The sequence below is a fragment of the Electrophorus electricus genome, chromosome 15 (genome assembly GCF_041902795.1).
Source record: "Electrophorus electricus isolate QZ-2024a chromosome 15, ASM4190279v1, whole genome shotgun sequence".
NCBI lineage: Eukaryota > Metazoa > Chordata > Actinopteri > Gymnotiformes > Gymnotidae > Electrophorus > Electrophorus electricus.
Genome location: NC_137511.1, coordinates 26,079,717 through 26,102,500, shown reverse-complemented (window position 1 = coordinate 26,102,500; position 22,784 = coordinate 26,079,717). Strand labels below are relative to the sequence as shown.

At 48.3% G+C, this 22,784-nt stretch overlaps 4 protein-coding genes across 10 annotated transcripts in view; 3 read left to right on the top strand and 1 right to left on the bottom strand.

Annotated features, from left to right (window-relative positions):
• The window catches only part of pald1a (phosphatase domain containing paladin 1a), a 39,053-nt gene extending 34,923 nt beyond the window's left edge, over window positions 1–4,130 (bottom strand). The window contains exons 1-2 of one of the 5 annotated variants that reach the window (XM_035533807.2): window positions 3,936–4,130; window positions 2,011–2,224 (exon numbers count right to left, since the gene is read on the bottom strand). The gene's annotated coding sequence lies outside the window, so the exon portion shown is untranslated. Of the gene's footprint in view, window positions 94–2,010; window positions 2,225–3,935 lie in introns of those variants that run through there. The other 4 variants (XM_035533808.2, XM_027008416.3, XM_081697465.1 and 1 more) reach the window with 4 other exon arrangements.
• Window positions 4,131–5,184: 1,054 nt separating this feature from the next.
• Window positions 5,185–7,727, top strand: ndr2 (nodal-related 2). Its single transcript, XM_035533201.2, has 3 exons — window positions 5,185–5,365; window positions 6,401–7,209; window positions 7,301–7,727. The coding sequence occupies exons 1-3, from the start codon at window positions 5,257–5,259 to the stop codon at window positions 7,451–7,453; spliced, it is 1,071 nt and encodes a 356-aa protein (XP_035389094.2). The 5' UTR covers window positions 5,185–5,256; the 3' UTR covers window positions 7,454–7,727.
• A 661-nt stretch (window positions 7,728–8,388) lies between these two features.
• On the top strand, window positions 8,389–14,036 carry lrrc20 (leucine rich repeat containing 20). 3 transcript variants are annotated; one of them, XM_027008418.3, is made up of 5 exons: window positions 8,389–8,507; window positions 9,189–9,278; window positions 11,774–11,923; window positions 12,249–12,416; window positions 12,835–14,036. In XM_027008418.3, exons 2-5 carry the CDS (start codon window positions 9,209–9,211, stop codon window positions 12,948–12,950), a joined length of 504 nt encoding a protein of 167 aa, XP_026864219.2. In that variant the 5' UTR covers window positions 8,389–8,507; window positions 9,189–9,208; the 3' UTR covers window positions 12,951–14,036. The 3 variants fall into 3 exon arrangements, with proteins under 3 accessions (XP_026864219.2, XP_081554191.1, XP_026864220.2); XM_081698065.1 differs by lacking the exon at window positions 8,389–8,507 and adding an exon at window positions 8,537–8,598; XM_027008419.3 differs by lacking the exon at window positions 8,389–8,507 and adding an exon at window positions 8,586–8,642.
• A 5,333-nt stretch (window positions 14,037–19,369) lies between these two features.
• On the top strand, window positions 19,370–22,784 carry LOC113576392 (uncharacterized). The gene is given in 4 exon segments (XM_081697198.1): window positions 19,370–19,537; window positions 19,540–19,672; window positions 22,093–22,109; window positions 22,509–22,784. Coding segments are annotated over 4 exon segments (594 nt in total).

Sequence of the window (22,784 nt, the reverse complement as noted above, 5' to 3'; positions counted from 1 at the left end):
CTCTGTTGTATCTGAGTCATTAACAGAAGGACGAATGGGAATCACGCACACACACACATGCAGTCAAGCTTTCTGGGGTGAGGAAGCGTGGTAAAGTGTGTGTGTGGCTGCTGGTAAGACTGAGAGTCCGCCTTTACATCCTCTCAAAACATCCCCCCTCCCACACACACACACACACACACACACACACTTCCTCCACTCACTCTCCCTCGCACACACATGCTAGCACACAGACTTTCTTCACACAGTTACAGAGAAATAAGCAAGTGACACACACACACACACACACACACACACACACACCCTCGCCCTGCACAGGCCGGGTCATGTGACCGCAGATAACACACAAGCTGGCGTGTGTGATGACCCAACAGGATCCACACGCTTTCACAAACGCTCGGCCTGAGATCACGTAATTCTGACCAGGAGCAACAGGCGAGGGGTGTGGTCAGCTTCCCCCCGGGCCACACACTCCGTAGTCCGTGCCCTCCCGGGCACGTCATTCTCCCGTCTGGTCCGGAGAAGGGAGTGAGGGAAGGAGTGTAGAAGTGAATGAGTGAAGGAGTGTAGAAGTGAATGAGTGAACGAGTGTAGAAGTGAATGAGTGAACGAGTGTGGTTTAGGATCTGGCCAGCAACTCCCACACGTGTACTGGCCGAGAGGTGAGGAAGTGTCTGCTGTATCTCGATCTCGAGCTAAATCGGCTCTGTGCGCGTCACCTCCCGCGATAAACGCAAACTCGGTGGCTGCGCTTGCGTTCAACGCAAACAGCTCTTGCGCACTCAATTTACACACAAATACACAGCCAAAATCATTATAAATTCTAAACAACGGTGCGTTCCATGTTAAAAATGCTACATGGATTTCCTAACTGTGCATTTCCTGTGGGTGTGGGTGTGTGTGTGTGTGTGTTAAGCATGTATTTCCTGTAGGCTGCATGCCTGTGCATGTGTATGTGTATGAGTGTGTGGGTGTTTGTGCACCTGTGTGTGCACGTGGTGTGTGTGTGTTTGTATGCATTTGTAAGGTACTCTACTAGTAACCAGAAGGTTACCAGTTCAAGTCCCACCACTGCCAGGTTTCCACTGTTGGGCCCCTGAACAAAACCCTCAACCCTCAATTACTCAAGATGTGTTCAGTCATGATTGTAAGTTGCTTTGGATAAAAATGCTGTGTGTGTTTGTGTGTGTGTTGGGCAGACCAGTCCATTGCAGCACAATAACGGCTGTTTACTGAACTGCCACACCTGTTCCTTCCTTCCTGTAGCGTCTCGCATACACATGGCAACACACACACACACACACACACACACACACAGAGCGAGAACAAACACCAAACACTGACGTTTATAGCTGTCTCATTACCAAATCTCAAATAAATATGACATACATAAATACAGATGAATAATCAGAGGCCAACAACACGACCTCCCGGTGCTCCACTGTACTGGTCCAGCTCAGACCAAAGAGAACAAGATCAGTGCCAACATTATTAGCCGAGTTCAGTAGGCTGGCCACGTGAAATCAGACCAGGTGCTAGGAGGTGACAAACAAAGGGGGGTTGGAGGAGAGGTGTTTGGTTGGTGGAGGAGAGGTGTTTAGTTGGTGGAGGAGAAGTATTTGGTTGGTGGAAGAGAGGTGTTTGGTTGGTGGAGGAGAAGTATTTGGTTGGTGGAAGAGAGGTGTTTGGTTGGTGTCTGCAACAGCACAGATTTAAGATACACACACATGGCAAGAACGGAAAACCCAGAAGGCTGAAGTTGAGTGTGTGTGTGCCTCAATGTCCCTGTAACTATACAGGCTGCCAGTCAAGCAGTCTGCATGCCCTTTTAGAATATAACAGATTGCTTGAGGTTTGTGTGCGTGTGTGTGTGTGTGTGTGTGCACGTGCATGCGTGTGTTGACAATGCATGTGCGTGTGTGTGAGATAATATGTAGCTCTACATTATATTGCAGCTTCTCCCTATATATGCATGCACACACACACACACACACAGTGGATAGCGGTTACCTGCCTGTTTCCTTTGTGTGTTCTGCTCTACATCTTGCAGATGGATGAGACTTTTTTTTTTTAAACATCCTTTTCCGACTGGCCTTATTCTCCTCCACAAGTCTGCCATGTGTTTACAGAGAGCTGCCCTGTTCTTCAGACCTGCACCGTCTCATCGACGACGGACTTGGTGCAAAACATCTCAGGACCCGGGCTCACCTTGGGCTGATGCCATCTACCACACCGACATTACAGACTTAGAAACATGCCACCTAATGGTGGCAGACGAACAACACACTTATCCTTCAGCTCAGCACGGCTCCAGTGCCGAGAAGAGCCTTGGAAAAGAACACCGCAATCGTGTTGGACACCGAAAACCTCAGCGCCTGCAGTGGTCCTGTTATCTTTCAGAGCACAGTAAAACTATCTTACAGCTCACACACACATGGTCCATATCTGTAACCCCTTTTAAAATGAATACACCGATGAGTGACACTCAAACGCCTCCAATAACAGACTGGGCGTAGGAGGCAAGTCTTTAACCCTGGATTAAAACCCACCCTGTGTTAGTGTTGATATCTTCTCGATAGACTGCAAAATCTGGGTGTTAACCAGCCCAGACACAGCTGAGGAACAAGACCATGCCCATGCAACCGAACACGTAAGGAACATACAATGTCCTGTTCACGGTACGGCCACTGGTCACGTACACTCGTAAATTTTTACACATCTGACAAAAGACTGATTCAGTCTTTACGTCATGGCATTTATTCCGTCTAACGGCGCCGTACAACATGCCTGCGGTCTACAACTGTGAACTAAAACAAGACTGCCTCGTCTCGCTCCCAGTAATACCCATAAAGCCCGTGCGGTTGACACCTAAAGCTGCATGCGGCGACCTCCGCAACCCCCCCCAAACCCAACACCCAATCTTAATCCTCGCTGCAAACGGCTCTAATCCAAAATGCACAGATTAAAACCACAGGATTATTACCAATCCAATTACATCCAATGATTTTAAGAGCTTGAGCAGGGGAAGAGGTGTCTGTCTCATCTGAACGAGCTCGAGCTGCCACGACCCCCCCGCCCCCTCCGAACTCTGATTGAAGTTCGGTTTCGATCCGCGCTCGTCATCGATCATCTTCAGCTGTCGATACTACGAGACTCCAAACTGCCGTAAGCCGTTTTATGATTTGATGGGATTTGGAGATGGGGGTTTCGCCACTCCGTGCACCCGTGCTCGTGGCACGGCTCGGCCGCTCGGAAGTCACTTCGGGCCGGGTTTTCCGCGCGTCTCGAGCGACACGCAGATGAAAGCCCGGCCGCTCGCACTCAATCAACGGGACCCCTTTATTCCAAGCCATTAGCATAAAGTCCCCCAACTAATAAGGGCTGCGTGCTCCATACTCACAATAGGCTCGTTCGGCATTACAATCGCGCGAACAGGCGCGCGCACCCTTGATGTCCAAGGTTGTGATGAGAATACGTGTTTAGCGCGAGGAAGGTGTGAAAACGTCCTTAGGTCCCTCAGTAGCGATGACGTTTGGGCACCGGGCGCTTTGAGCTACACACACACACACAAACCGGAATCCATCATATTACATCAAACATGCATGGCAATGTGTACGCGCGCTGGGTTGCAGCTACCGCACACGAGCTCAGACGAGCATCGATTAGGAAACGGCGCGCGCCTCGCCTTGGCGCACCCGACGGGTTAAACTCACAACGCGCCGCGGCACAGCAGACTGAGAGTCTGCAAACAACGCAAATGACGAGGGTGGAAGACGCACGCAGGCCGCTCGCGTTCGGCTCTCGAGCGGACGGGGTTTCGTGAAACGAGCGCATCAATCCTTTGCGAAATGTGCCTCGCGGATTTCGAGAGACACCACGCGACACACACTGGCGTGCAGGCGAGAAGGAAACGACTCTAAAACTTCGTTACTCACCATTGCATCAAACACAGGTCCTCGGTTCGAAAGACTAAAAGGCAGAAATGTTCTTATGCATGAACCAGGTCTACTCTGCATAAACGCAGATGTGGCCGTCATTTAAAGTGGCCGGATCACCGTCGCACCGATAAAGTCCGGGCTTTCACTCGGAAAGTGGCAAGCATTGTGCTTACAAGATGGTGCTCCGAGCATGCGCGCATTTAGGCATGCATGCGCGAGCCCCACGGACTCACTCTGTGCTTGGTACTTGAAAGCGCGCGACTACCCGCGTCGTAGGCAGCTGGCAGAATTCATAGGCTGCACTAAATCGTTGCTCTCTCTCTTTATATATACACATCACATTTGCATATATATACATATATATATATATATATATATATATATATATATATATATATATATATATATATATACATACACACACACATACATACCACACACACACACACACACACACACACACACACACACACACACACACACCACATTTGCATATATATATATGCAAATATATATGCAAACGTTATATTCATTATTTTTCTCTTTATTTTTTACATTATATATATATATACACACACACATACCACACACACACCACATTTGCATATATATATATATATATATATATTTATATATATATATATATATATATATGGAAAAAATAAATAAAATAAATAAATAAATATATATATATTTATATATATATATATATGAAAAAAATAAATTAAAAAATAAAATAAATAAATATATATATATATATATATATATATATATATATATATATATATATATATATAATGTAAAAAAAAAATAAAGAGAAAAATAATGAATATAACGTTTTATCTGGCTCGAACAGGTCTGAAAAGGAGGACATTGTGCCTGACACGTTATAAACACGAACGAACTGAATGCTTTTTTTTTTTGTGCAATAACGATATGTGCAGATTATGACCATTTCAGTCTTCAAAGACACGCAGAGCTCGAGGAGTCGTGTAATGCGGAGCAAATGAGTCGTAACGTGCATTGTAAAACATGCGCAGCAGCGCCTCATTTACAGCTCAATGGCTGATGAGCTGTCATGTCAGCCCTCAAGGAGACACTCTTCCTTTGAATGCCCTGTGCGACCCGCAGGGTGTGGGTATATAAAGCAGGCAGAGCGCGAGCGGGGCGACCTGTCATCGCGAGCCGTCCCACGATGCACACTCCGCGAGCTCTCCCGGCGCTCTGCCTCCGGCTCCTCCTGGTCGGAGTGTTCGGGATACCCGGAAACGTGCACGGAGCCAGGAGCGCGACGCCACGACACCATCTGCCGACGTACATGATGCGCCTGTACCGGAATTTCAAGTCTAATCAATCTCGAGCCACGGACTACGCCGATCTGGAGCGCGCGAGTCAAGCCGACACCGTCAAGAGCGTCATGTCCAAGAGTAAGAGCCTTTATTAACTTTTTAAAACTTTTCCTCAAAATGTTGCGCTTTGCATATAGAAAACTACTATAAAAACATATATAAAACTATATATAAAACATATATATAGGAAATATCACGTACGCTAGGCAAGCAGACTGGCAATATTGCGCTAAAATGCGAACGTCTGGGCCGTGTTGCCGCTATTGTTCTGCGGCGCGGTGGTACCTAGCTGTCAAATCTCTGCGCCAGACAGCCTCGGATGCGCGCAATCCACATTTGGCCCGAGCGGGGCCCCGGGGGCGCATGCTTCCAGTCTGCTGCCCCTCCGCGATGTTGCCCCTCGGCGTTCACGTTGCCCCTCCGCGATGTTGATTGGACAAGCTGCCAGACACCGCTATACAAATCATTTGTTAACTCAAATCAACATCTCGGACCCCTGGGTTTCACACCCGTGGCCTGATTAGATTAGCCCGTGCCTGAGCCGCGCGCTGCGCCCGGGCGCCCGGCGCGGGGGTCCGTTCGCGTCGCCGCTAGGTGAGAAAGCCGAAGCGTGTGTGTTTGGAGAGGATGTGCGGGCGAAGCGTCCGCGGATATGTGCAGCGATGGGTTTCGATCCGGTGTTTGTTTTGAGAGGATGACGGCGAGCTCAGGCGGACGGTCAAGCTCGCTTTAACTCATCGCGCCGGCATGTGCAGGCAGCGGCGAGTTTCTGCAATATCGGAATAGACACACCCTTAATCACCTGGCTCTTAAAAACGCTCTCGGTGTTTAATCAGCTTCCCTTAGATCTGTAGCCTTCGCATCAAAAGCGTAAACCGCAAGGCCACTTCAGGAGCCCGCGCGCATGACCTCGTTAATCAGCTTCTCCGTCGGTCTGGGTTGTGTGTATTGCCCCGCGCGACCCGATCACGGCTAGAGAAGACCTTCTGAGAGCTTAGCCTGCCTGAGCACACGCATATATACATAAACACACGCATACATTTTTCATGTAACATGTTTTTATTTAATCAGTTTGTTCGACAAGCACTTTAATATCTTTTTCTCCGTCCCTAGGTTTGACCTATCGAGAGAGACGCTGGGTCATAAACTTTGACCTCTCATCCTTACTGTCAGACCAACACATTCAGGCTGCTGAGCTGAGGCTCCGTGTTCCCACAGTAACCAGCCGGGCCAACGTTACCGTAGAGATTCGCCATCAGCAGGAAGAGCCGTGTCGGAGCGTCTGCCTCTGGGACCAGCCTCTGGGTATTCTCACCGAGTTGTCTCTGGTGAGCTCGTCCGCTCAGTGGAGGGTGTACAACGTCACCGCCCTGCTCTTCCGCTGGATGGAGCAGACGCTCGCGCGGGGGTCGGGGACGACGGCGAAGACGACCGCACGGCATCCGGACGGCGCGCACGGGCACCCCGACGGGACGACAGCTGCCGACGAGCGTTCCCGCGGCGCGCGCGGGCACCCGGAGGGCGTGAGAGTTCCCCACATTCAGGCCCACCGCGCCCTGCTGGTCGTGTTCTCCCACACAGGCTCCGGAGAGGGCGCTCCGCACAGGGCCAGCCTTCTGCACACGGCCGAGCGCTCCAAGTTCCCAATCCCTCCGGACAGTCCGCCGCTCCGCAGGGCGAAGAGGCAGCGGTACAGCCGTCGCAGGCGCCGGGTCGAGCCCGGGGACGTCGCCCGGGCCCCGCCCTCCAAAGACGAGAAGGAGAGCCTCTGCAGGAGGGTAGACATGCACGTGGACTTCAACCAGATCGGATGGGGCTCCTGGATCGTGTTCCCCAAGAAGTACAACGCCTACCGCTGCAAGGGCATCTGCCCCACCCCTCTGGGGGAGGAGTTCCACCCCACAAATCATGCATACATGCAGGTTAGTATTGCACAAATAGTACTGCGCATGAAGGGGGGGCGGGTTTCTAGCAAAAGTATTTAGACCGTGTGTGTGACGTCTCCCACTGCAGAGCCTGTTGGAGCAGCACCAGCCGGGCCGGGTCCCGGCGCCCTGCTGCGCCCCCGTCCGAACTGGTGCCCTCAGCATGCTCTACTACGAGAATGGGGAGATGACCCTCAGCCACCACGACGACATGGTGGTGGAGGAGTGTGGCTGCCAGTGATGAGCGACCGGCGCAACCACCCGAACCACAGCAGGAGAATCCAGAAGATGGAAACGAGAAATACAAGAGAACAGAGAAGAAGCGTGAGCACATCTCCAAACAGAATGTGTCATGTTTCATTATAGACCCCTTAGAGTTCCCAAGCACTGTGTTTGCATTTAGAATACGCCGCCCGGTGTGACAATGTAAATATTTATTGTAAATAACAGGTAAATAAAGTTTCAATATTTATTATTTATGATTCTTTTAGTAGAAGTCATCACTAAAATGCTATTTTTTCATGAAGAAATAAATTTCTATAAATGATGATTCTTTGAAGTGTTTTATTCAGAGGGGGTCTATATTAGTTATCAATTTATTAGCCTAGTAACAACAAACCGACATATTCGTCCTCTTTATTCAGTAAGAGACTAACACGTAACCAAAGACTCAGCTATGACTGATGTTCTGAAAATTCAGGAGAACAGGTAGAAGTTAAAATTGAGTTAATATTAAGATTAAACTCAGATTAAGTCTGGTGTAGATTAAATTCGCTGGTCGCTGGCTCAGTCAGTCACTCACTCCCGTTTAGCAGGCTTGACATTCTCCACCAGGGCGTTGGAAATCGTGGCTGAACCGAGCGGAAGCCGAGATTTGTCTACCTCTCCCTGTTTATTCCACGCTTGCCTGCGTTAAGACTGCAAGAGGTTGGGGGGTCTGGGCCTTTGGCAAGCCACAATAATCTGCTATGGAAGCAGAACTCCTCTAAACTCAAGACTGCGTCCGCATAATTCGTTTTTCTAGACTCCAGCGCATTTATTTTCCCGCTTAGAGTCCAATTCAATCCAACCAAAGTAATTCCTCACTTCAGCCACACACGAGCCAGCAGTTGTACTGACTCCGCACCGGATTTTACTTGACAAATCCGGAAAACAAACAGACCTCGCCGTGACGCGCCGTGACGCGCCGTGGACGGTCCGGCGTCGCGTGAACACTGCGCTGGCGCACCGGACTCACGAGAGGAGGACACGGACGCACGAGCGCAACTCTGCAACCGTCCCTTCACCTTTAAAGGGTGAGACTAGCGTGTGCGTGTTCGTGCGGCGCTCTTCCCGCTGCCGTCAAGCAGGGCTCGTGTTTTGCGACAGCTTCGCTCACCCCGCCAGGTTGTGTGTGTGTGTGTGTGTGTGTGTGTGTGTGTGTATCACAGGTAGGTGCTTAAAGCAGCGACGTCCGCGTGCGTAACGTGTGTGACTGCAACACGCGCGCCCCGTTTCAAAGCCGCAGTAAGCGATCAGAGGAACAGATACGCGAGACGTTATGCTAGCGCGCACGAGCAGTCACGGAACACGGGTTCCGTAAATAGAGCGCGCTGACTCGCGAGGTCGTCGCGCACAGCTGTCGTTTGGTCAGCGGCGCAGCGCGAGGCTGGAATATCCAGGCCCAAATGCACGCACAGAGCCACTCGCGCGCCTCACAGCCCGCGCTGTGCCGTTATTGATTGCTTTCACTTTCACGAGCTGAACGTGTCGCGTTCGCGGTCCCGCCTGCGTGACTGCGTGTTGCAGCGACGCCTCGGTTTCGTTCACCGTTAAACCGCTCTAACCGAGTCTGGCCTCGCGGCTCAGGTCAGACCGGAAGCCTGACATGCACATGCGCATGTGCAGTACCGGTGACTGTGAGAAGGCGTCGCCTGTCCCGACACCCCACCTGTAGCCGAGCCACGCGCTACCCACTGACACCAATCTTTCCTCAGGTACGGCCAGCGGAAGGAGGATGGGTGAAGCAGTGGTGCGTGTGGCCCGGAGAATCAACGCCACAGCCGAGGAGGGAAGAGACACGCTAGGTGAGTGCGGGGTTAGGTGTTAGGTGAGTGCGGGGTTAGGTGTTAGGTGAGTGTGGGGTTAGGTGTTAGGTGAGTGTGGGGTTAGGTGTGCGTGGGGTTAAGTGTTAGGTGAGCACGGGGTTAGGTGAGTGCAGGGTTAGGTGTTAGGTGAGCGTGGGGTTAAGTGTTAGGTGAGCGTGGGGTTAGGTGTGCATGGGGTTAAGTGTTAGGTGAGTGCGGGGTTAGGTGTTAGGTGTGCATGGGGTTAAGTGTTAGGTGAGTGCGGGGTTAGATGTTAGGTGAGTGCGGGGTTAGGTGTAAGTGGATTTAGATGTTCAGTGAGCATGGGGTTAGATGTTAGGTGAGCGTGGGGTTAAGTGTTAGGTGAGCGTGGGGTTAGGTGTTAGGTGTGCATGGGGTTAAGTGTTAGGTGAGTGCGGGGTTAGGTGAGTGCAGGGTTAGGTGTTAGGTGAGCGTGGGGTTAAGTGTTAGGTGAGCGTGGGGTTAGGTGTGCATGGGGTTAAGTGTTAGGTGAGTGCGGGGTTAGGTGTTAGGTGAGTGTGGGCTTAGGTGTTAGGTGAGCGCGGGGTTAGGTGTTAGGTGAGCGCGGGGTTAGGTGTTAGGTGAGCGCGGGGTTAGGTGTTAGGTGAGCGTGGGCTTAGGTGTTAGGTGAGTGTGGGGTTAGGTGTTAGGTGAGCGTGGGGTTAGGTGTTAGGTGAGTGTGGGGTTAGGTGTTAGGTGAGTGCGGGGTTAGGTGTAAGTGGATTTAGATGTTCGGTGAGCATGGGGTTAGATGTTAGGTGAGCGTGGGGTTAAGTGTTAGGTGAGTGCGGGGTTAGGTGTTAGGTGTGCATGGGGTTAAGTGTTAGGTGAGTGCGGGGTTAGGTGAGTGCAGGGTTAGGTGTTAGGTGAGCATGGGGTTAAGTGTTAGGTGAGCGTGGGGTTAGGTGTGCATGGGGTTAAGTGTTAGGTGAGTGCGGGGTTAGGTGAGTGCAGGGTTAGGTGTTAGGTGAGCGTGGGGTTAAGTGTTAGGTGAGCGTGGGGTTAGGTGTGCATGGGGTTAAGTGTTAGGTGAGTGCGGGGTTAGGTGTTAGTTGTGCATGGGGTTAAGTGTTAGGTGAGTGCGGGGTTAGATGTTAGGTGAGTACGGGGTTAGGTGTAAGTGGATTTAGATGTTCAGTGAGCATGGGGTTAGATGTTAGGTGAGCGTGGGGTTAAGTGTTAGGTGAGCGTGGGGTTAGGTGTTAGGTGTGCATGGGGTTAAGTGTTAGGTGAGTGCGGGGTTAGGTGAGTGCAGGGTTAGGTGTTAGGTGAGCGTGGGGTTAAGTGTTAGGTGAGCGTGGGGTTAGGTGTGCATGGGGTTAAGTGTTAGGTGAGTGCGGGGTTAGGTGTTAGGTGAGTGTGGGCTTAGGTGTTAGGTGAGTGCGGGGTTAGGTGTTAGGTGAGCGCGGGGTTAGGTGTTAGGTGAGCGCGGGGTTAGGTGTTAGGTGAGCGCGGGGTTAGGTGTTAGGTGTGCATGGGGTTAAGTGTTGGGTGAGTGCGGGGTTAGGTGAGTGCAGGGTTAGGTGTTGGGTGAGCGTGGTGTTAGGTGTTAGGCGAGTGTGGGGTTAGGTGAGTGTGGGGTTAAGTGTTAGGTGAGCGTGGGGTTAGGTGAGTGCAGGGTTAGGTGTTAGGTGAGCGTGGGGTTAGGTGTTAGGCGAGCATGGGGTTAGGTGAGTGTGGGGTTAGGTGAGTGTGGGGTTAAGTGTTAGGTGAGCGTGGGGTTAGGTGTACGTGGGGTTAGGTGTTAGGTGAGCATGGTGTTAAGTGTTAGGTGAGCGTGGGGTTAGGTGTTAGGCGAGCGTGGGGTTAGGTGAGTGTGGGGTTAAGTGTTAGTTGAGCGTGGGGTTAGGTGTTAGGTGTATGTCGGGTTAGGTGAGTGTGGGGTTAAGTGTAGGGTGAGCGTGGGGTTAGGTGTACGTGGGGTTAGGTGTTAGGTGAGCATGGTGTTAAGTGTTAGGTGAGCGTGGGGTTAGGTGTTAGGCGAGTGTGGGGTTAGGTGTTAGGTGAGCATGGTGTTAGGCGAGCGTGGGGTTAGGCGTGTGTGGGGTTAGCCGAGTGCCACGCCTGCTCTGGTCACCACTGGTGAGAAGTGCACATTGAGCTTGTGTGTTGGATCATTGTTCTGTGCTTTCCTCTACTGCCCTGCAGATGGCGCTGTCGTACAAGCTCAGCTAAAGGCAAACGCTTAGCACATACAATCACTGGCTTTAGACCGAGTGCTTAAGGTCACACTTTCCATTCAGTCAGTTTCATTGTGCAGCCAATTATAGATAAAAAACCAGTCACCTTCCCTACACCTCCGAACTCTCATTTTGTGCCTTACGTCCGTGGCGCTCAGTTGTGATTCGTCACACGTACATGTGCTGTTCGGAGAAATGAAGTGAGGTGAGGAAGAATGCAGTAATTAGAGTGTGTGTACTTCATCTCCATGCTGGCTCCTTCTCCCTCTCTCTCTCTCTCTCTCTCTGTCATAGATCTCTCAGACTGCAAGCTAATTAGCTTCCCTGATGGAGTGTTCAAAGTGCTCCGCACTTGCACGGATAACATCCGCGAAATCACTCTGGCAGACAATGAAATAAAGGCCCTACCCAACAAGTTCTTTACCACCTTTGTCCAGTTAAGAGGTGCTAATGTTTTCTCCCACAATTCTCTCTGCTTACATGTGCTACTGTAATCTGGATTTGAGCGCTTCATTTGTGTGTGAAATATGCAACAGTGGCAAACTGGAAGTGGTGGGACTTGAACTGGCCACCTTCTGGTTACCAGTAAAGTCCCTTAACCACTGCCCCACCACTGCCCATTTGTGATGGTATCTTACACCTACTGTACATGACGTAACTAGTGTGTACTGGGGTCATATTCTTCTCTTTAGCCCAGTGTGTGTATTTATAGATGTGTGTGTGTGTGTGTGTAGCTCTAGAAGTGACTGGTCTTTCTGTGTTTGGGCAGAACTGAACTTGCAGGGAAACAGGCTCACCAAGCTGCCTGACGCGGTCGGAGACATGGAGCATCTGATCAGCATCAACCTGTCAAGGAACTGCCTCAGCGTGTTTCCCCAGCGGCTGACGGGCGTCCGCACCCTTCAGCACATCCGCCTGGAGAACAACCAGATCACAGGTGGGGCGGGTGAGCCGGAGGCTCTGAGAAAAGCCGTCAGGTTCCCGGCGGTGCTGAACGGAGTCATTAGAGCTGTCGTCCACGCACCTTTTGGTCCATCTCATCTTTGGCTCGAGATCCATAAGACAAAAGCTCGTCGAGTCATAGGCCAACACCGTTATAGGAGGTTCACCATTCACAAGTGCGCACACAAACAGACTCACACACAAGCTGGAGGGTGTGTGTCTGTTCACTACGCCGCTGCCTGTGTACCGGACAGGTTGACGCAGTCAGACCAAGGTCCAGTGTCTCACGTGGTCCGCGGCGAGCTGATGTCCACGCCAGTCGTATCTTCTTTCTGTCATTGTTTGTCCTCTGCCTCATTCTGTCTCCGTGTCTTCACATACTCTTTCTGTCCCGGGTCCTGTCTGTCCTGCAGAGCTACCCCTGGAAGGCCTCTGTGAGATGCCGGCTCTGCAGTGTGTGGACGCGCGGGGCAACCCTCTGGATGTCTCCTTCTGCCTGGGGACCCACACCTTCACTCTCCTCACGTAGAGCTGCAACGGCATTTGTGGTCTAACTGCAAAGAACACACACACACACACACACACACACACACACACACACACACAACACAACACATACGGTTTCTCAAAGCATGCTGTTTGAAACAAATGCACTTTTATTCATTGCACAAATGTTAGCTAGCAGTACAAAAAGACCACCCTGTCCAACCTGTCCAACCTGTCCATGACGTCCTGGGGTCAGAAAAGGACATTGGCTTTTTGTCACAAAGAAAATAAAAATCACGGCTGAGCTTTGGTCAGGGTTGGTGGGATTTCCTTTGGGTGCCCTGCATGTCCAAGTGGTGGATGTTCGGGTTCTTTTAGCCTCGATCACGAAACACAAAGTTTCTGCAAAGAAAGACTCTCAGACATCACCATAGAGTGTTGTCTCCCTTCATCCTGACAATAAAGTCAAAGACAGCCTGAGAGACATATGAGGCTCCGTTTACGTTTCCAGCAGGTGTCGGCTGCCGCAGGGGGCAGTCAGGGGGCAGGCTGTACCAGCGTGGAAACCAGGGTGCAGTAGTCGCCCACCCACACACAGACAGAGCGCGAACCTACATCAACTCTGGGCACTAATAACAAAAATATGAATTAAAGAATAATGCCATCACTACCACGGCAGGTAGGGGAGGGTTGGTTCACAAAATCGTTCTTCACGGAGACTCTAATTAAGAGCAGTCTGTGACTGGGAGCTGTCTGACTGGGAGCTGTCTGTCTGACTGAGAGCTGTCTGTCTGACTGGGAGCTGTCTGACTGGGAGCTGTCTGTCTGACTGGGAGCTGTCTGACTGGGAGCTGTCTGTCTGACTGGGAGCTGTCTGTCTGACTGGGAGCTGTCTCTCTGACTGGGAGCTGTCTCTCTGACTGGAAGCTGTCTGACTGGGAGCTGTCTCTGACTGGGAGCTGTCTCTCTGACTGGGAGCTGTCTCTCTGAGCTGTCTCTCTGACTGGGAGCTGTCTCTCTGAGCTGTCTCTCTGACTGGGAGCTGTCTCTGAGCTGCTCTTTCTCCATCACACTGAACAATCTCTTGCTGTGCCTTTGTGACATTTTTCAATAAATATTTATTAATCGAGTTGGAGTACATATTTATTCATTTCACACCTGTTTGAATGAGCTCATCTCCTGCACACAGCATGTGAAACATGGGTTTAATGCAACTTTCTCATTAGATTGGATTCCAGCCATGGAGAGACCAGACCTGTCTATTTCTGCCATGATACACGGTACTGTTATCTCCCGGGAGAAGGAGATGTCCTTGTGTCATTATTAACATCTATACTGATGATCACAACCATTATCAGATGTTATAGAAACTGTTTACTGATTACCTTAACTTTATAAGTCATTATAACTTCACTGATCAACATAACTGCTAGCAAGTCATCCAGAATACCTCATCCAGACTATGATTCATAGCTAGCAGGAATCAGATTTAAAACCTTTGGACACCACAGTAAGCAGTAGAGAAATCATTTAAAGACAGAAGGTTGCTCAGAGCTGAGACAAAGACAGTCCCACCAGAGCTGCAGCACGAGAAACGCCGCTTTTTCTTACTGTGATTACGAACGGTTAATAAATACTAACAGAGATTGACCTGGGATGGAAGGCACCTGACTGAACTGTGTTTAAACACAGTCTGAACGCACAATGTTTCCCTCTTACGTAACGACACCTGTTTTCCAGAGAGCAGTAAGAATGGACTGTATTTATCACTTTTAGGTTGTAGGATGGCTGTTCTGGGGTCAGTGAGAAGCACCATTTGAATAATAATGTCATTACTTTATAAATGCCCTGAAAACACTGTAAACACACTTATGCAAACCTTTTACCAAGACTTTCAAGGAAAGGTGCCAAAGAGTGGAACAGGGTCAGTTCACATTTCATATACAAGTTCACACACACGTGTGTGTGTATGTGTGTGTGTGTGTGTGTGTGTGTGTGTGTGTGTGTGTGTGTGTGTGTATATATATATATATATATATATATATATATATATATAAAATGTATTTATTTATTTATTTATTTATTTATTCATTTATTTTTGGTTAAAGCTACGGTGTGATGTTGCAAGCGTCCAGAGGTCACGGTGGTTCTCAGAAAAAAAAAAACCCAACAACTTCATTCTAAGCGACTGGGAGGGTTCTGATCAGAAAGATTTTCATATCCATGGTAACCGTAACCATGAGCAAGTTAAAATGTGATAGGTGAGTAATAGAAAACTGGGCGCGTCACCTCAACAGAAGAATCAGTCATTCTAAACAAATGAGGTGTGTGTGTGTGTGTGTGTGTGTGTGAGTGTGTGTGTGTGTGTGTGTGTGTGTTTCATTCTCCTGTGCTCTCCCTCAGCTATGAGAGAACACCCCCAGGAGAGAGAGACAGAGAGGGAGAGTTCCTCCTCTGCCTAGTTTACTGTCCATAGCACTGGTGCTGAACTGTGACCGTGGTCTGAAACATGGCAGTGTGTGGAGTCTTCATCACCAGGGGTATTGGCCCCTGCAGTCTCTGCACCCCTGATAAGAGCCCAGGACAGTGGGAGAAGCTGTCTCCAAGAAGGTCTGGTGTGACAGGTCTGTTGACCTGGGCACTGGATGGAACCTAGTGATGAGTAACAATACTCCTTCACTAATACCTGATGAGCCACGATACTCCTTCACTGTTAATCCTGATGAGCAACGATACTCCTTCCCTAATACCTGATGAGTAACAATACTCCTTCACTAATACCTGATGAGTAACAATACTCCTTCACTGTTAATCCTGATGAGCAACAATACTCCCTCACTGTTAATCCTGATGAGCAACGATGCTCCTTCACTAATACCTGATGAGTAACAATAATCCTTCACTAATACCTGATGAGTAACAATACTCCTTCACTGTTTATCCTGATGAGCAACGATACTCCTTCACTGTTAATCCTGATGAGTAATGATACTCCTTCACTGTTAATCCTGATGAGCAATGATACTCCTTCACTAATACCTGATGAATAACAATACTCCTTCACTAATACCTGATGAGTAATGATACTCCTTCATTAATACCTGATGAGTAACGATACTCCTTCATTAATACCTGATGAGTAACAATACTCCTTCACTGTTAATCCTGATGAATAACAATACTCCTTCACTAATACCTGATGAATAACAATACTCCTTCACTAATACCTGATGAGTAACAATACTCCTTCACTGTTAATCCTGATGAATAACAATACTCCTTCACTAATACCTGATGAATAATAATACTCCTTCACTAATACCTGATGAGTAACAATACTCCTTCACTGTTAATCCTGATGAGCAACGATACTCCTTCACTAATACCTGATGAGTAACGGTACTCCTTCATTAATACCTGATGAGTAGCGATACTCCTTCATTAATACCTGATGAGTAACGATACTCCATCACTGTTAATCCTGATGAGTAACAATACTCCTTCATTAATACCTGATGAGTAACGATACTCCTTCATTAATACCTGATGAGTAACAATACTCCTTCACTGTTAATCCTGATGAATAACGATACTCCTTCACAGTCCAATAAATGGACTCTCAGGGGAGTTCTTTTCCCATCCAACCCACAGGCTCACATTCAAAACTGTCGCTGGAGGGTCTGAGACGGAGGGGGAAGGCCACAGGAAGCAAATTAAAACTGAAATAAAAACACAGGCTCACTGGACCTACCAGGACACACAGGGCCTGTAGCATCCACGCCCTGCTCTGTGCCTCAGTGCAGTGTAGCACTGGATGAACCCCTTGGACCACATGGGCCTGTGGTGCTTATGGGCATCCTCTAAATCCGCACACTGCATCTTAAAGAGAATTTTAAAGAGTACAGCAGAGATTAATAATCCTTCCATACATCCACACAGGAATCGGCTACAAGCCGGGACATGTTGGTATAACCTCCAAGAACCTTACATACACCAGCAATGAGTAACTGTGAAAAAATACATAATAAAATAGTAATAGTGTTCATGTTTTATTGTGCTACCATATAAAACTAACAAATATAATCTGATCTTAATCTTAATCTACAGTGAGGTGTATGGTGGACTAAAGTGTCTGCATATTGAAACCAGGAGCGAACTGGAATATTTGCATATTGGAAACAAGAGTTTGGTGGATTGGAATAATTGCATATTGGAGCCAGGTGTTTGGCGGATTAGAATATTTGCATATTGGAGCCAGGTGTTTGGCGGATTAGAATATTTTCATATTGGAGCCAGGTGTTTGGCGGATTGGAATATTTGCATATTGGAGCCAGGTGTTTGGCGGATTGGAATATTTGCATATTGGAGCCAGGTGTTTGGCGGATTGGAATATTTGCATATTGGAGCCAGGTGTTTGGCGGATTGGAATATTTGCATATTGGAGCCAGGTGTTTGGCGGATTGGAATATTTGCATATTGGAGCCAGGTGTTTGGCGGATTGGAATAATTGCATATTGGAGCCAGGTGTTTGGCGGATTGGAATATTTGCATATGGGACAAGACGAGAATTTGAAAAGTGATAGATCTACAGTACCTCCAGGTAAACAGGAAGCTATTTAACATAATTTAACATGTCATTAAGCCATTTAACATAATTAGTCTTCATGCAACTAGTGGAACGCTAAGTCTTCAGATAATATGGCCTGTCAGCTGAACTACAGTTAGGCTTCCTGAAAGACTCGAAGATCATTTTACAATAAACAAATTAAACCCGCCTGGAGGAAAAGAAAGTGTTGTCTCCTTAAATAACCAATCAAAACTTTTGGCTTTATTAAAATAGAGCTGTGACACCTTTATTAACGACGGCTTTGGCGTTTTGTGTTTGCATTTGAGATATAATTATCATGGGAAAAGCACAATTGTGCATCAGCTAATAAACATGTAAAAACAGACAGTATACGCAATAATGTTACCTTTGAGAGGCTTTTTACACGTCCAACATAAAGAGCTTTAATATCTTAACTGTTTTTTTGCATCTATGAAGATTTTGTTTGCCTGACTTCATCAAAAGTATTTGTACAATCTACAAGGTGAGAAACACTACATTATAAACACTACATTTTAAGAGGATACATTATAAACACTACATTTTAAAAGGATGCATTATAAACACTACATTTTAAAAGGATACATTATAAACACTACATTATAAACACTACACTTTAAAAGGATACATTCTAAACATTATATTATAAACACTACACTTAAAAAGGATACATTCTAAACCCTACATTATAACTGAAGCGAGGTCTAACAGCTAACCAGCAGATATGGAGTGAAAAGTGTTCAGGAGTCACATTGCTCTTTGTAAAAATGACTTTGTTGTCAGGAACTTTTCTGGCGCACTGCTCTTAATCAGCAGGGAAAGCCCTCGTGGATGAAGCCAGCAGGGGGTCATCTGCTGTGTTCAGCTCTCAGGAGCCCAAATCACCCTCTATTACCCAAGATGCAGTAGGTCTGCTGGTTTCTCTGCATCTCTGCCATTAAACATGTAATGAGAAGACAAAGGAGGCCAAAGCAGAAACTCCTGGTACTGACCCTGTACTGACCCGGTACTGACCCGGTACTGTCCCTATACTGACCCTGTACTGACCCTGTACTGACCCGGTACTGTCCCTGTACTGACCCTGTACTGACCCTGTACTGACCCGGTACTGTCCCTGTACTGTCCCTGTACTGACCCGGTACTGACCCGGTACTCTCCCTGTACTGTCCCTGTACTGACCCGGTACTCTCCCTGTACTGTCCCTGTACTGACCCTGTACTGACCCTGTACTGACCCGGTACTGTCCCTGTACTGACCCTGTACTGACCCGGTACTGTCCCTGTACTGTCCCTGTACTGTCCCTGTACTGACCCGGTACTGTCCCTGTACTCTCCCTGTACTGTCCCTGTACTGACCCTGTACTGACCCGGTACTGTCCCTGTACTGTCCCTGTACTGTCCCTGTACTGACCCGGTACTGTCCCTGTACTGTCCCTGTACTGACCCGGTACTGTCCCTGTACTGACCCTGTACTGTCCCTGTACTGACCCTGTACTGACCCGGTACTGTCCCTGTACTGTCCCTGTACTGACCCGGTACTGTCCCTGTACTGTCCCTGTACTGTCCCTGTACTGACCCGGTACTGTCCCTGTACTGTCCCTGTACTGACCCGGTACTGACCCGGTACTCTCCCTGTACTGACCCTGTACTGACCCGGTACTGACCCGGTACTCTCCCTGTACTGACCCAGTACTGTTGAGTCTGAGAGAGGGACGTTAACGTGTTTCTCTGTGCAGTCTGGGTTGAGTTTGGGAGAGGTTAATGTGTTTCTCTGTGTGGTCCAGGTTGAGTTTGAGAGAGGGACGTTAACGTGTTTCTCTGTGTGGTCCTGGTTGAGTTCATGAGAGAGAGGTTAACATGTTTCTCTGTGCAGTCCGGGTTGCAGAGCTCTGGGTCAGCGACCTCCTGCGTGCCGACAGGAACTGCACCTTCTCCCCCTGCTACCAGCACTCCCCACCCGTGGCAGCCGTCTTCATCCTGGCCTACGTCCTCATCTTCGTCCTCTGCATGGTGGGAAACCTGCTGGGGTCTGCTTCACAGTGCTGAAGAACAAACGGATGAGGACCGGCACCAACATCTTCAACCTCAACCTGGCCATCAGCGACCTGCTGGCGGGCATCTTCTGCCTGCCCATCACGCTAGCCGACAACCTAATAACAGGTGGGTTCAGAGAGGCCTCCTGGGGGCGTGGGGAGGGTTAACGTGTTTCTCTGTGCGGGCCGGGTTGAGTTTGGGAGAAGTTAACGTGTTTCCCTGTGTGATCCTGGTTGTGTTCATGAGAGAGAGGTTAACGTGTTTCCCTGTGTGGTCCTGGTTGAGTTTATGAGAGAGGTTAACGTGTTTCTCCATGCAGTACGGGTTGAGTTTATGAGAGAGGTTAACGTGTTTCCCTGTGTGGTCCTGGTTGTGTTCATGAGAGAGAGGTTAACGTGTTTCTCCGTGCAGTACGGGTTGAGTTTATGAGAGAGGTTAACATGTTTCTCCATGCAGGGTCGTGGGGAGGGAGAATGTTCTTCTGCTCTTATTAACGCCACTTTGCACAGCGCACAAGTCTGCTGGCTGGGTGACGATTTTTTTCTTGCTAGGTCGCAGGCACTTTGTCGCACATTAATTACACGTTTTTACTTTATCGACAAAACAAGAACAGCCAATAGCGTCTTGTTGCCAGGGAACATCTCTTTAAAGAGATGCGACTATAAACTGCGTTGCCCTGCTTGTGCCTTAGTAATTAGCCATTTGAGCATGAATAGATGTACATGATAGTGCCATCAAACCAGTGTATGACTAATGCATAGGACCACGGTAGTTTGAATTGTATTGAGGAAGTGCACAAATATTCATAACTGTCACGGTACGGCCCTCCCCCTGAACGCCTCCGTGTGTGTGTGTGTGTGTGTGTTCGTTAACATGGCCACGCCCTCCTTGTGTCTCCCACCTGCTCCTCGTTGTGTCATTAGCATACATGTATAAAAGTCTATCGTTTACGTGTTTGTGTTGTCGGTGTTTGGCCCCGTTAGCCTGCGTGCTAAGTGTTATATGTTACGTGTGCAAATAAACGTATGTTCTTGTGTCTGCGACTCATCCCCGCATCCTGCTTGAACTTCCTTGTTACATTAACAAGAAAACACATCTGTGTCTTCTGCTCTCTAAGCATCTCTTAATATCAATAATAATAATATAATAATATTAATAATTATAAAATTATTGTCATATTTTCCCTCCCGCTTTGTTTATTCACTGTATTCACCTCCTATTCGTCTATGTCTACTCACTTATCTGTGCTTCTGATTCATTATACGGTATCATGGGTCATTATATGGTATCATGGGTCATTATAGGGTAGCATGGGTCATTATAAGGTATCATGGGTCATTATAGGGTAGCATGGGTCATTATACGGTATCGTGTCATTATAGGGTAGCATGGGTCATTATACGGTATCGTGTCATTATAGGGTAGCATGGGTCATTATACGGTATCGTGTCATTATAGGGTAGCATGGATCATTATACGGTATCATGGGTCATTATAGGGTAGCATGGGTCATTATAAGGTATCATGGGTCATTATAGGGTAGCATGGGTCATTATACGGTATCGTGTCATTATAGGGTAGCATGGATCATTATACGGTATCATGGGTCATTATAGGGTAGCATGGGTCATTATAGGGTAGCATGGGTCATTATACGGTATCGTGTCATTATAGGGTAGCATGGGTCATTATACGGTATCGTGTCATTATAGGGTAGCATGGGTCATTATACGGTATCATGGGTCATTATAGGGTAGCATGGGTCATTATAAGGTATCATGGGTCATTATAGGGTAGCATGGGTCATTATACGGTATCGTGTCATTATAGGGTAGCATGGATCATTATACGGTATCATGGGTCATTATAGGGTAGCATGGGTCATTATAAGGTATCATGGGTCATTATAGGGTAGCATGGGTCATTATACGGTATCATGTCATTATAGGGTAGCATGGATCATTATACGGTACCATGGGTCATTATAGGGTAGCATGGGTCATTATAAGGTATCATGGGTCATTATAGGGTAGCATGGGTCATTATACGGTATCGTGTCATTATAGGGTAGCATGGATCATTATACGGTATCATGGGTCATTATAGGGTAGCATGGGTCATTATACGGTATCGTGTCATTATAGGGTAGCATGGATCATTATACGGTATCATGGGTCATTATAGGGTAGCATGGGTCATTATAAGGTATCATGAGTCATTATAGGGTAGCATGGGTCATTATAAGGTATCATGGGTCATTATAGGGTAGCATGGGTCATTATAAGGTATCATGGGTCATTATAGGGTAGCATGGGTCATTATAAGGTATCATGGGTCATTATAGGGTAGCATGGGTCATTATAAGGTATCATGGGTTATTATAGGGTAGCATGGGTCATTATAAGGTATCATGGGTCATTATAGGGTAGCATGGGTCATTATACGGTATCATGGGTCATTATAGGGTAGCATGAGTCATTATAAGGTATCATGGGTCATTATAAGTTAGCCTCGCTCTACTGTATCACCCTTCTGTCTTACCCCAGACTGGCCCTTTGATGAGGTGACCTGTAAGCTTCCGTATCTGCTTCCATCTTCACGCTCGTGGCTATTGCTATAGAGAGGTCTGTCCACTGCTCTTTCTGACACTCACACTAAGAACAGGTTCACTTGGCCTTTCCTGTGGAGGGTAGTTACAGCAGTAATTAAGCCCCCGAGACATTTTACTGTTTGCGTCAAGTGCCTGTTATGCTTTGTGCAGGCTAAATGAGTCCTGCACAGCTAATGAAGGTAGCAAAACCTTGCGACATCACTGATGCATCTCTGGCTTACACCTCTGAGGTCTTAACAACCACTACACAGGGCAGGAGCTCCAGCTTCACCTGAGTGTGCTGTACTAGTTCATGAGTGTAGTATTCTGAGTGTAGTTTACTAGTCCTTGAGTATAGTATTCTGAGTGTAGCTGGCCTCCTTCAACAGCAATGTCAACCCCATCGTCTACAGGTACTTCAATGAGAACTTCCGCCGTGGCTTCCAGGCCGCCTTCGAGGCTGGACTGTGCCTGGCAGAAGCCCCACTCTGGCCTACCGTTGCTGCCGCCGTGGAGACGGGCCGCAGGAAAGGGGCGTGGAAATGGAACGAGTGTTTGCGGGAGGGCAGATGGGCAAATGCCGTAGGGAAGAGGGAGTTTTGGGATGGAGAGATGCAGAACAAACTGGTGCTGGAAGATCTGAAGTGA